The 13,136-nt window shown below is 51.2% G+C and overlaps 6 protein-coding genes across 6 annotated transcripts; 4 read left to right on the top strand and 2 right to left on the bottom strand.

Annotated features, from left to right (window-relative positions):
- The first annotated feature begins 78 nt into the window (after positions 1 to 78).
- Positions 79 to 2,188, top strand: BDW70DRAFT_57507 (putative protein kinase C substrate). The gene is made up of 3 exons (XM_073744310.1): positions 79 to 292; positions 396 to 1,340; positions 1,387 to 2,188. Exons 1-3 carry the CDS (start codon positions 187 to 189, stop codon positions 2,037 to 2,039), a joined length of 1,704 nt encoding a protein of 567 aa, XP_073595553.1. The 5' UTR covers positions 79 to 186; the 3' UTR covers positions 2,040 to 2,188.
- Positions 2,189 to 2,848: 660 nt separating this feature from the next.
- Positions 2,849 to 3,350, bottom strand: BDW70DRAFT_137144 (uncharacterized protein). Its single transcript, XM_073736992.1, has one exon. The coding sequence runs from the start codon at positions 3,188 to 3,190 to the stop codon at positions 2,945 to 2,947; it is 246 nt and encodes an 81-aa protein (XP_073595552.1). The 5' UTR covers positions 3,191 to 3,350; the 3' UTR covers positions 2,849 to 2,944.
- Positions 3,351 to 4,911: 1,561 nt separating this feature from the next.
- On the top strand, positions 4,912 to 6,243 carry BDW70DRAFT_137137 (GFA family protein). The gene has a single exon (XM_073736991.1). The coding sequence runs from the start codon at positions 5,226 to 5,228 to the stop codon at positions 6,234 to 6,236; it is 1,011 nt and encodes a 336-aa protein (XP_073595551.1). The 5' UTR covers positions 4,912 to 5,225; the 3' UTR covers positions 6,237 to 6,243.
- Positions 6,244 to 6,533: 290 nt separating this feature from the next.
- Positions 6,534 to 8,846, top strand: BDW70DRAFT_168451 (putative topoisomerase family protein TRF4; the record flags this gene model as incomplete). The annotated part of the gene is made up of 3 exons (XM_073742473.1): positions 6,534 to 7,294; positions 7,343 to 8,033; positions 8,088 to 8,846. 3 exons carry the CDS (start codon positions 6,534 to 6,536, stop codon positions 8,721 to 8,723), a joined length of 2,088 nt encoding a protein of 695 aa, XP_073595550.1. The 3' UTR covers positions 8,724 to 8,846.
- Positions 8,847 to 9,413: 567 nt separating this feature from the next.
- On the bottom strand, positions 9,414 to 10,680 carry BDW70DRAFT_137134 (import motor complex subunit PAM16). Its single transcript, XM_073736990.1, has 2 exons — positions 10,365 to 10,680; positions 9,414 to 10,251 (listed from the first exon to the last, which is right to left on the bottom strand). The coding sequence occupies exons 1-2, from the start codon at positions 10,365 to 10,367 to the stop codon at positions 9,847 to 9,849; spliced, it is 408 nt and encodes a 135-aa protein (XP_073595549.1). The 5' UTR covers positions 10,368 to 10,680; the 3' UTR covers positions 9,414 to 9,846.
- On the top strand, positions 10,681 to 12,969 carry BDW70DRAFT_137133 (PEX28-32 family peroxisomal membrane protein; the record flags this gene model as incomplete). Its single annotated transcript, XM_073736989.1, has 3 exons — positions 10,681 to 10,938; positions 11,043 to 12,226; positions 12,278 to 12,969. Coding segments are annotated over exons 1-3 (1,879 nt in total), but the record flags the coding sequence as incomplete, so codon positions are not given.
- Positions 12,970 to 13,136: the final 167 nt, after the last annotated feature.

Raw genomic sequence — 13,136 nt, 5'->3', positions numbered from 1 at the left:
CTAAGCGCATAGTTCCCCGATCCCCAGATTGGCGTCTCCAAGGTGTCAACAGCTGGCCAGAACTTGGAACAGAAGCTAGGGCTGTCGAGCATCTCCGCACTTGCCATTGTTGGTGGAGTATATCGTTCACCCGGAATTTGACTTACCCGTTCTGATGCTGAGGAAAGGAAGCTCAATGCAACTACGATGATTGTCTCTCAGAAATCGCTCTTACTTGTGAGCTTAGCAGCGTCGAGCACGCTGGTGGCTGCTGGAGATGATTCCGCACGACCCCGCGGAGTTGGGCCGGAATGTGAGTACTTCGCTTAACTCATAGACTTGCTGGTCATGGAGGGCCCGACGGAGTTCTATGAGCTTCAATGGTGATTGCCAGCATATAGACTAACATCGCCCAGTTGCCCAGTTCTACAAAGACACCACGACCTTCTCTTGCATCTCCCACCCCGCTGTCCAAATTCCCTTCTCCGCAGTAAACGACGATTTCTGCGACTGTCCGGATGGTAGTGATGAACCTGGCACCGCGGCGTGTGCTCACCTGTCCGGAAACACCCCGTTGGATGTCGCCCATCTGCAGGGCCACAGTGGTGATGGATTCAAGGCGGCTCTTCCGGGCTTCTACTGTAAGAACAAGGGACATAAACCATCGTATATTCCCTTCCAGCGGGTGAATGACGGCATCTGCGATTATGAGCTTTGCTGCGATGGGAGCGACGAGTGGGCCCGTGTTGGGGGCAAGAAATGCGATGACAAGTGCAAGGAAATTGGGAAGGAGTGGCGCAGGAAGGAGGAGAAGAGGCAGAAGTCTATGACGGCTGCTCTGAAGAAGAAGAGGGAACTACTTGTTGATGCGGGTAGGCAGCAAAAGGAACTTGAGGATCGGATTGCAGCGCTAAAGACTGATATTGAGGGTAAGGAGGTAAGGTTGAAGGCCCTTGAGGCTGATCTTGAGGAGGTAAAGAAAAAGGAAGAGAGCAAGGTTGTGAAGGGAAAGAAGACGGGCAAAGTGAATGTGTTGGCCGGTCTGGCCAAAAGCCGTGTGGATGAACTTCGGAGTGCATTGGTAGATGTCCGCAAGGAGCGGGATGAGATCCGATCGCGTGTACAAGAGCTTGAGGAAATTTTGTCTAAGTTCAAAGTCGAGTATAACCCGAACTTCAATGATGAGGGAGTTAAGCGCGCTGTGCGCAGCTGGGAGGATTACGCAGCTCGTGGACTTGCGGACACTGTTTTCAACAGTGCGCGTGATCGCGACTGGGAAGCTATTTCTCAGCCCGACAGCGAGGAATCAGGTATTAACTGGGAGCAATGGGAGAACGAGGGCGACGATGAACCTGATATGGGTATGTTGACCTTCGTTTTTTTCTGGACGATTGCTGACGGTATCAGTTTACAAACTTGCGGCCTACTTTCCCCCGTCTCTTGTTACATTCCTAGAAGACAAATTCAACTCGCTCACAAGCTTCCTCGAAAGCAGCGGCATCCTACCTCCCAAGGATAAAGACTCAGCGTCCGAGTCGAAGGCCGTCACAGAGGCCCGCGACGCCCTCAAATCAGCAGAAAAGGACCTCAACGACGCAAAGAACAAGCTCAAGAAAGAAGAGGCCGATCTTGAAACAGACTACGGCACTGCTTCCATCTTCCGCGCCCTCAAAGGCGTTTGTATCCAGAAAGACGCCGGCGAGTACACCTACGAGCACTGTTTCCTTGACCAAACGAAGCAGATCCCCAAGAAAGGCGGCTCGTCCTCGCGGATGGGCAGGTTCGAGCGCATCGGATCCGTCAGCGTTGATGAGGTCAATGAAACGGGTGAAATCATCCAGGTGCAGAAGACCTCGTTGGAGTATAAGAATGGCCAGGGGTGCTGGAATGGACCTGCACGCTCAACGACTGTTATTTTAGACTGTGGCGAGGATAACGAGATCCTGAAGGTTGCTGAGGATGAAAAGTGTGTCTATTCAATGCTTGTTACTACACCGGCTGTTTGTGCTGGCGGCGAGGAGCCGGGCAATGTGGCTCCTAGGGCAAAGGATGAGCTGTGATAACATAGATCTAGAATACACAAGCATGTTACTACTGCTATATTGAATGCATACAGCCTTTGTTCGAGCTCTCTTGAAAACAATTCATCTCAAGCGACTAGGCAGCTCACCAACTAAACGCCGAGTTCAGGTGCGGACTACACCCCGGTCACGACCCACACGAAAACTTACGAAGACAATACTCCCCAGAAGAAGCTAATGCAGGTGCACGTATCTCATTCCTCGATTCAAATAATCTACTCATAAACAAACGAGGCACAGAAGGTGCCTGAAGAATCAGAAGCCCCAGCGTCCAAAACAAACATCCTCGACCTCTACCGGACCAGACCAGAAACCATGAATGCCCCTTGTCATGTCAGTTGTCATCGCCGGGCATTCAGTATTGACCTTGAGGTATTAATTGACGGGAGAGATGCTCGCTCGGACCCTAACTGGTTGGCGAATTTAGTGCTATAAGGTGACGTTAGCAGGTAAGGCTGGGAGTCAGGTGGGAAGACAGGTAGACAGACCTTGCAAGAGCTGCAAGAGCAGGAGTTGCACTCGCCGGAGCAGCAGTTGCAGGTGCAGGGAGACATGTTGATGGTGTTGGTTGGTAAATTAACCGGTAGAAGATGGTTGGTTGGTTGGTTGATTGATTGGATGGGGAAGTCGCGATAGGATGCAGATGGATAGGGAAGAGAAGAGAACCTTGGGGACGAGGCTCCTTATATACCTCTTCTTCCTGGCTGTCCTGGACTAGGATTGCTACACTACACTACTTCCCCTCACTAAGAGTACGTCTGTAACATCTGACACTGACCTCACCTCAGTATGGCAGCCCTCTTTTCACCCACGCCCACGCCCACGCCCACGCCCGCCGATACTGCAGCCTGCACATGCACAGTTACGACTTACGCAGCTTACCCTTAGTGCTCTGACTGGACAGGCTCAGCATACTGCGTCTGGCAGTGGAGCATAGTGGACACCGAACAGTCTGTAAGAATCCATGTGGTGCAGTAGGTGTGGGTGGTGTGTTGGCGGGCAAGACGTCCCCCCAATAGTAACAAGAGCAAGGCCCCAGTTACCATCCGATTTGTTTTCTTTTGACGCCCTGCTACGATTTGCCGATCAAGCCAAAACCAGGTCATGCTGAAACTTAACGCGGTGTCCATATCGCTGTTGGTGTAGTCCAGGAGGGAGGGGCTTAACTGCTGGAAGGTTGTATGAATGCCTCGGCGTAGTAGGTAAGATGTGGGGGTTCAGGTGCCTGGGTTATTGCATGCAGATGCGATACGATGTCCAGGTTGAACGATTCTGAATCAAGGAAAACAGCAAGAAGATCTTCCTCTCCGTCGAAAGAGACCTAGCTCTCCTCCGATCTCCATGCAGAGGAAGCCTGAGTGCTGTATAGGTCCATGTCATGCCACGCTCCCTCCATACTCCATAAGTTCAAAGCCCCATACGTAAAGCCCGAAAGTAAGGCTAGTAGTAAGAAGAAGGTTTCTTGCGATTCAGTATTTACGATATCCTATTACTTAAGTGGGGAGCACTGCTAGTCGCATTCGGTGTTTGGTTGGGAGTCCTGAGCAAGGTAAACAAGCGCCTTAACATCGCACTGTATGCATTGTTGCTGCACGGGGCACCATCTTATCTCCAGTCCTTCGACAGAGTAGTTTCCTGGATAGATACTATTGGTGAGATTGCCTTGCCATGACCAGCACCAGACACGGTCACCTGGAGTCGATCTCGGGAGCTTGAGCTCAGGCATTTCGATCTTTGCGACCTGGTTTGCGACCTGTTTCTCAAAGCCTTATCAGCCCGCGCAGCTCACAGCCTCTCGTCTTGGCGATATTGTCGGTATCCATACTGAACTGCGAAAGGCGAAAATGCCTCAGCGCCCAAGAAGGGTCCTGGGCACCACAATGAAGTTTCAGGTGCAACTGGTGCCCTGGCCATGGTGGGGTAGGATGGAGCTATGAAGTATTTCCTGCATTAGCGATAATGGCGCAGTGCCCACTGCTCTGCTCTTGGAAACCCGCGGCAGCCGCAAGCGATGATCGGGGATACGATAAAGGATCTGACTAACTGGTAGACTAGCCTACTGCGTGGGAGAAGTCTTGGAGGATGAATGTGGATTAGAGCGGTGGCTGCTGCTTTGTTTGGCGCTGATTAATGAACAAGTGGGATCAGACCACGGAGTCCTGCGCCGAGTATACACCGAGGGGGAACTAACGGGTCTACTGTTGCGAATTGAAGCCATAGCAGCCAAAGAACAGTTGCTGGAACAATGATCCGATAGCATTCTATCGTCTTCTGCGCTATGAACAAAATCATCGAAGGCACTATCATCCACCCCATTCATACTTCGTCATCGTCTCTTATTTCGCACCCCTCTCATCGCTGACCATCGTGACCTCAAAGAGCAGTCGAGATTTAGTTCTTCTGTAAAGGGACATATACCCATCAGCGATTGGACAATCAGCGCGCAGGAGGGGAGTAGATACCGGGCAGTTGCACTGGCCGGCAGGGCACTGGCAAGAAGCACCGCAGGAGCAACCGTGAGCTACGTAAACACAGTATTAGTATCATATATTTTTCGGAGGTCGAAATCCGGTCTGATCTGATATGGTCTTTTCATTCGTGCAAGAATTGGACACATAGTCCGGGCACTGACAGCAGTGACAGCACTGACAGGGATCAGGATATCAACCCCGCCAATACCCCGCCAGCGAAGCAAAACAGAAAACAGAACAGCAGGAGTAGAACAGCAACCAGGCACTTACCCATTTTAAACGTAGTAGTTATTAAGAGAAGGATTCTCAGGATTCGAGATCGTGGTCACTTTCGTGAGATTTGTGAGGTGGAATCAAAGGTGTTGGAGAAAGAAAGAGTAGCGCGGTGCAGGGACGGGTATTTATAGGTTGCCTAGGCCCCTGCGACACTTCCGCGCCGGATCGAAACGTGAGCAGATTTCTGCAAGAAGGCGGATCACTATCTTTATTGAAGCCAACAGGAGCGGTCAGTTTACTGAGCGGTTGTACTTACGGCCGTGTAGGAGGCGTTGAAAGGGTTAATTTCGAGGTCCAGAGTGGTATGTCCGTTGCTGTTGGCTAGGCTGTGTCACTAATGGGCATCTAAGCCCAAGTAAACGGATTCGAGACTAAATACTACGTATTTGCTAGTCTTCACCCTATTGAGGAAGGCGAAATGGAGCACCTCATATCCTGTCTATGTGCCCAAGTGACACAGCAGGTGCTGCTCGAGCCGACCAACAACGCACTGAACCTCTGCCACTGTACGGCATGTCGGACGGTTTCCGGGCAGATTTATGCTTCTTACTACCTCCTCCAAAAGGAGCCACGGCTTGAGAATCTTGAGATATATCGACAGTCAGACTTGCTGAGTCGTTACTTTTGTGGGACCTGCGGTTCGCATGTCTTTGCCCATGCTATACATACGGGGCGCTTTCTTGTCGCGTCAGGGCTAGTGGATAGCCCACCACAGACTGAGAGTATCCAGCACTGGGCCGTTGGCGATACCCAAGACGGCGGCCTGTCATATTACCTGCCTGGGGTCGTCGGCAAAGCAGATGTGTCATGCTGGGTCTCCCAATCTAACCGTCAAACTGCAGCTGCGAAGACCGAAACAGATCACACTCGACTTCTGGCTGGGTGTCACTGCGGAGGTATAGAGTTTTATATAACTCGACCGGACTCAGCTTCCGAGAAACCATGGTCCCATTGGCCGGATATCATCGTCCCATACCATTCAGAAGCCTCTGCGGAAAACGAGGAGGATGTCAAGTGGTGGCTATGCGCCGGGAAGACAAAGTACCTAGCGGGAACTTGCGCCTGTCGAACATGTCGCCTCGCCAGCGGTGTCCCTATCCAAACCTGGGCCTTTGTTCCGAAATCCAACATTCTGACCGCGCAGAATTCAGAACTAGCTTTCGGCGCCGGTACAATGAAGCGTTATGAGAGTTCTCCCCAAATCTACCGAGAATTCTGTAGCCGATGTGGAGCTTCTGTGTTCTGGCATTGCGAGAAGAGGCCACTACTGATCGATGTAAGCGTGGGCCTTCTTCGTGCGGAGAGTGGTTCTAGGGCCGAAGAGTGGCTTGAATGGGCTACAGGGCGAGCCAGCTTTGCCGAGATGGCAGTAGACAAGTCGTTAATCCAGCGACTAGAAGCAGGGTTGGCGGAATCATGTAGCAGATAAATTCACCAAGCCATGGCATTCTGCGGGAGCTAAGAGTTAATGTATGCCAAAAAGCTCGAGTCACTACTGTGAACTGACCGTGTAAGATGCGCTGCGTTAAAAGGAATATGGCGGGGAAATCGCGCTGTCCACCATTCACCGCCTTTCCCGAAGTCAATTTTCTGCCGCAAAAATAGCAAAAACCGGCAGTCGCGATTTCTCCCACATGAGATTCCATCCACTCCGTGTGACACTTTCATATCTATGTTTCCGTGATCCTTCTGGTTTTACATCTAACTCCCTGCATATTAGTCCGCGATGCCACCGCCGGCTTTTGAGTTCCGAGGCGGTAACCACCGGCCGTCACACCCCAGGCATGAATTTACTTTTCGCTATCAGCGCCCCGGTACGTCCGAACGGCCGCTCTTGAGGTCGCGGCGGGAGGTGACTCCCGAGCAGTTCATCGCGCCTGAGGCCGGGAATGAAAAGCCGGCGATGAAATTTGCTCGAATTGAGAATCTGAGCGATAGCGAGGAAGCGGAAATGGACGTGTCGTCGGACGATGAGGAATCACACCCACGCAAGAAACGCGCATTAGAGAACAACACATCCACTGCAGATGCCCCTGTCGAGTCTAAACCTGTGCCAAAATGGTCCAACCCCGATCCGTACACTGCACTACCGCCTCCGGATGAAAGCCAAACCAAAAAGATAGACGTGGTGAAATTAATTCGGAAAGCCCGTCTTGCAGTTAGTGCGCAGCCTGCGAAGACGGACGCTGTGGTCTCAAATGAGGATTTTATTTCTTTAGCTGGTCTGGTAGACGATGACGAAACGGATAAAGCACCAGAGAATGCACCAAAGGGACCCAGGCGTCATTTGGAAGGAGGCGATCCAGCACTCGGAAACCGGAAGCGAACGCATGACGACGAGATAAAGGGACCAGCGAAGATGGGCGGAAAACCGGTATGTCGGTACTACAACGATGGTTCGATCATCAATGAATGGAAACTGCGCCCTTCTGAAACGGGAACTCCTTGGTTGAGTCTAATGCCGCCAACTCTACATCTGGGCACAAGGTATGTTCAATGCTCAACCACTTTAACTAAGTGACCTAACTTTTGCAGGCTCCATGATGAGATTTTGAGCTTTTACCACTGGGTAAAACCTGTAAGGTACGAGCATATTGTGCGGCAAGATCTAGTGGCGAGGCTCCAGGCCGCCTTTCAGAGTCGCTATTATGGTGTGGAAATCCATGCATTCGGCTCGTTCGCCTCTGGGCTGTATCTTCCCAATGCCGATATCGATCTTGTCCTCCTCTCCACTAGTTTCAGGCGCACCGGCGTCAAGACGTTCGGTGAGAGAAAGGGACAGATCTATGCATTTTCTGCCTTCCTCAAAAATCAGAATATTGCCGTTCCCGGCTCGGTTGAAACAATTGCACATGCTCGGGTTCCGATTCTGAAGTTTGTGGATAAGTTGACGGGGCTGAAGGTGGATTTATCATTTGACAACGACAGCGGGCTTATAGCAAACAGGACGTTTCAGCAATGGAAGTCAGAGTACCCTGCCATGCCTGTTATTGTGTCGGTGATAAAACAATTTCTTCTTCTAAGGGGTCTCAATGAGGTTCCCACCGGTGGCTTGGGAGGTTTTTCTATTACCTGTCTTGTTACCAGCCTTCTGCAACACATGCCCCATGGTAACCTCTATCCGAACCTGGGTAGTGTCCTTATGGATTTTTTCCAGTTCTACGGTAATAATTTTGACTACGAAACTGTTGGAATTCGTATGAATCCTCCTGGCTACTTTAACAAAGTGAGTGATCCATCCGTTTTGGCGCACCACGCATCCGCTGACTCAGAAATACAGAGGGTTTATGGGGTCTACAAAGCTAACAATGGGCCCCGTCTCTCTATTGAGGACCCAAACAATCCCGATAATGACATATCTGGCGGCACTCGTGAAATTGCGTTGATCTTCAAGTCCTTCGCAGAGGCATTCCGGTTACTCAAGGACCGGCTGGTTTCCGCGGCGATATCTGGGAAGACCAACGAAAGCATCTTGGGTGCCATCATTGCGGCGAATTTTGATGAGTACACAGAGCTTCGATGGCAGCTTCGTGAGGTTTTCGAAAACGACCCCAGGTTTGCTCAATATCGCAAACCACCCACGCCGCCACCACCTCCTTACAGTCCTCCGCCTCCGAATCAGCCTGCACCGCCGCCGCCTCCGTCAGAGACTCATCCTCTCCCGGCAAAGCCTTCATCAGGCGGTAGAAAGGCCAAGGAGACAAAGGAGCCCAAGGAGAAATTGACGAAAATGCAGAAGAAGAAGCAAGCGTCAAAAGACCGAGCTGCTCGGCTGAAGCGACTTCGTCCCGAGCTAGAGAACATTCCATCCTCCATCAGCAATGATGAAGCACTCAAACTTGGCGGATATAAGACACAGTCCGACATGGACAAGGACCTCATAATGCGCGAGAAAGGGCTCATCGCGATCAGCTAAATCTAGCATTTAAGTGGTGGCATACGTGTTGATGTCGTTCCATTTCTCTATATTGTGGATCATGTATTTTACGTTAGCATCAGATACCCTTTCGTTATGGTGTTGGATTTTGCACGGGTATGAAAAAGTCTGCGTTCAAGCCTGGGGGTCCATGTTTTATCAGTTCTGCCGAGGGCGTTGGTCTACCTAGCTTACCCAGACAGCATCGATACAGGTTGATTCTGAGGCTTGAATAGCCAGCCCAGGATGTTGGCCTTCGTGTGTGACTGTCTGGTTTGTATTCTACCCTTATTTACCTATCTCGATTCTGTTCGAGATGGTTTTTCTCGATGTCTGTCGATTCGCTTTGCTGATGCACGCAGGGTCGGCACGAGCACCGCAGAGTTGGGTATGCGCTCGTGCTTTACGTCAACCGAGTTCAAACAGCATATTATGAATGAGCTAGATGACAATTGAATTACGACAGTCCGCATGAAGATCTTCTCACGATCTTCACTTTCTCATCAAGGGAGCGCTATATGCGATCGCTTGGAGAGGAACGTGAGGGTTGCAGTCGGCTAATCAATGACATTTCGTTGGTTAGAAGACCTTCCACCTGGGGAGTTTATAATATTGAGAGATTCCTCTATGCGGCTATATTAGAGGTTATACCTTAGCATCTTGGTAGAAGATTCCAAAACATTTCTAGGCATTCAACCGAGCAAACCATCGCCACGTGGTCCTGTTTATTTATAATACATGATAAATATAAGAGCGGAGAATAGTGTATCTGGGGGAAGAAAGAATTATATCAACAGTCAAGAATCGCCGTTCGCCCATCCTTCGCCTTGGAGACTCCTCCAACTTGGAGCGTTCGTTTGCTTCCTTCCGTCTGCAACGCACTGTAGATTTTGTACCGAGGAATATCAATGCCGAAGAAGCGATGTCAGGCAGGGTGCAGACGGGCCATGCCAGACCACATCACAAGGCGATGGATGAATAGAAGGCGAAGTCTATTATTTTGCCCGACCAATGCTCGAGTCACCAAAAGAAAACGCCATGCTATGCCGCGAACCCTCGAGAAGAGAAAGGATAATAAAACACCAGGGTCAACCCCAACCCATTCCACCAGCAAAGCATCAAATCACCGATCTTTGTAGACCTTCGGCTTCCACCCTTCTTTCAACTCCTTCTCATGTGCCGCTTTCCTCTCCGCCTCCCTAACCTCTGCCTCTATCCGCTCGCGCGCCCTGAGAATCTTGCTCTGCAGGTAGAAACTGCCTCCCTTCTGCGGATCGTTCAGGTCAAAAAGCTTCTTGAATCGCTCCATCACATGTTCCAGGTTTGTTTCGCCGGCTTGTGGGGGCTTAACGTTTAGGATCTTGCATGCCTCGTCGAGTGTGATGCCGGAGGAGGACGAACCGCCGGCAGATTTTCCGGTCTTCTGTTGATATTTCGAGGCCGCGGAAGCTTGCTTGTATGCTTCGGCGAAGGCGCGACCGAAGACACGGGCGCCGGTCACGACGACTTGGGTTACGATGCGGTGGGCCTGATGAATTTAGTATTAGACCTTGCGCGGATAAGGTGATGCGGATGGAGGGACAGCAGAGGAGATGGACAGAGCTGAAGTTGTTGCGGAAGAGAGTGGTAAAGTTGACGTACCATTTCTAGAGAATGAAAGACTTGACCCGGCTAAGGACGGTGTTTAGGAAGATTGCGAGATTTGATGGCGTGCAGTTGAAAGGCGATAGACGGATTTCGGAGCAAGAACCAAAGGGAAAAATTCGGAGCGTGAGCGGCTTCGGTCGGTTCTGCCAAGACCGAGACCGAAGTACGAACAACATACATAAGAGCAGTGCAAAGGGTGTGTTTATACGTCTTGTCGTACTTATTATGGTTGTTTATATCTTGAACCTTGACCCCAGTGGCGGTTACATCTCGTCTATCTCAAATCTTACACAACCTCGCATGATCTAGAACATGGTATACTTGGGTCCAGCTCGGCAGAATACATCCCAGATCACATGTCCAAAGATTCAACTGCACCGCGGATCGACTATCGCGATCTTCTTTTCCCCCGCAGTCCAGCTCTGCGTCCATCGTGTGCTCGTCCGGGGCTTTTCTTGCGAGTACTTCTCCTTTCCCTCTCCTTCCTTCCTTCCTTTCCCTTCCCCCTTCACCGCCCGCGATGACCTTGCTGGTTGCATATGACGTCTCTGTTGGATGGCAGCACTCGGTATGTTATATTGATGGAGTCAAATGCGTCTCATTACTTCACTCTTATGCTAGCATCACTTTGGACTGCTTTGCGATGTAGCGGTCGGTACTAACGATTGGTAGAAGATATCCCGTGGATAGATTCCATGGCCCCTTCAACTCACCTCAACGACCATGCTGACTCTCAGCCGCCGACGGTCGCCGCTTTCTCGCCCACCACCATATCCGGCTCGTCGTTGACCTCAAGACAACGCTCCAGCATCATCGTGCACCGCAAGTCCCCTCTCCTCGTGGCCACTCCTCCGCCGGTCACACGAGCCTTGGCCTATTCGTACCCGTTCATTCTTCCGCTCAATACGCTCGTTGGCTTGTTGACATGGACAACGGGCGACTCGTCCTATAGCTTCCTACTCGTTGCCACCTTCTGGGCGGTCGTTCTATACGGGGATGCAATCATTCTTTGGGCCGGGCCGCTCTTGGTGGTCGTCGGGTTGATTCTTGGGATGTATTGGAGACGGTACTCTCCTTTATCGACTAGAGCTTTTTCAACAGAGAAGCATAACCGGTCGGCTGCTTCCGAGGGCTCTGCGCACCGACATGATAGCCTAGATGAGATCGTGGAGGCAATGAGGACGTTCACCACCCGATGCAATATCCTGCTCGAGCCGCTTGTGGAACTCACAGATTTCCTGTCGACTCAAAGATCGGCTACCTCTGCGACTACACGGCCGGCCCTTACCACGTTGTTTGTTAGGATTCTCTTCGTAACACCGATATGGATCGCTTTGACTCTGCCTCCGCTTTACCTCATTACTACGCGTCGTGTCATTATGATAGTCGGCACGATTATACTTACATACCATTCGCGGACAGCAAGGGTTTGCCGCGTCATTCTTTGGAGGTCTCTTACCATTCGCCGTATATGCGGAATGATTACCGGTCTGTCATTTGACCTGGATGCTGGCAAGACTCACATTCAGAGTCACGGTCACGCCGCGAACATTGCAACTAGGCGTCGCGGGGACTCGTCGGGCGTTCGTTTTACTTTTATCATCTATGAGAACCAGCGTCGTTGGCTAGGTATTGGCTGGACGTACTCCTTATTTCCGTCGGAACGCGCTGCGTGGACGGATGAGCATCTAAATCCTGTTCCTTCGAAGAACGAGTTCGAGCTTCCCGAGGTGCAAAGCGGGAATGCAAAGTGGCGGTGGGTTGAGGGCAGCGAATGGCACATTGATGGAGCTGATGACGATGTGTCCGACTCCAAGGCTTCCGATGGGGGCGGTTGGATATACTATGATAATAAAGTATGTACTCAACTTACACCCATTCATCCAGCTTCCTAAACATATCTGCAGTGGAACGACGGACGTCGCGGTCTAGACGGATGGGACCGTTATACTCGCCGCAGAAAGTGGTGTCGGGATGCCGAACTCGTGGAGATCACACCAGACGGCAAGCCCCTAGGTGCACCATCCGCCTTAACTCAGGCCTTGGCGCAAGACATCGAGCAGAGCAAAATGGGAAAACCCGATGCCAATGCCGATGCTCCAACAGTCGACGCTGATTCCGTGAGTCTCGCCCCGTCCACAACATCTAGCAAAGCCCGGCGCCGACGTTGGTTCGGCAGCCCCTCAAACTCGAAAAGTGTAAGCGACAGCAAAAACAGCAGCACCACATCTACTCCACCAGCCACAAATAAAAATGACTCCGAAAACCCTGGAAATGCGAAAATAACCTCTTCTTCTGCTACTAGTACTAGTCACAACCGCAGCACCTCCTCGTTAAGGAACGTCTCTTCAAGACCGGTGAGCATTTCCAGGTCTCGGAGACTGTCCGGTCTCTCTGGGAGCAATTCTGGTTATAACACCGGAAGCCCGCATGGGAGTAGCACGGTCGCAAGCGACAGCCTTAGTATTCGGGAGAAGGAGATATCGGATGCTCAGGATCGGTTAGATAAATGGGGGGCTAGGGCTACGGGGGGGACGGAAAGGGCGGAGAGGGAGCTTGGGCTCGGTGATGAGGTGAATATGGGACTGAGCTGAGTTGAGCTACCTAAGTCTTATACCCTGGGTTGAAAATGTATTCCTAAAGGACTTAGTTATGCTGCCTTTTCTTGGGTCCTGCCGTGCAGAGGATCGCATGGTACCGGTATCATTATCTCTTTTCATTACTTTGGACGTAGTGGATCTTCATGGTCAGGTAAATGTACAGAGT

The sequence above is a fragment of the Aspergillus foveolatus genome (assembly GCF_047715535.1).
Source record: "Aspergillus foveolatus strain CBS 279.81 unplaced genomic scaffold BDW70scaffold_27, whole genome shotgun sequence".
Lineage (NCBI taxonomy): Eukaryota > Fungi > Ascomycota > Eurotiomycetes > Eurotiales > Aspergillaceae > Aspergillus > Aspergillus foveolatus.
This window is presented reverse-complemented; position numbering and strand designations above follow the sequence as displayed.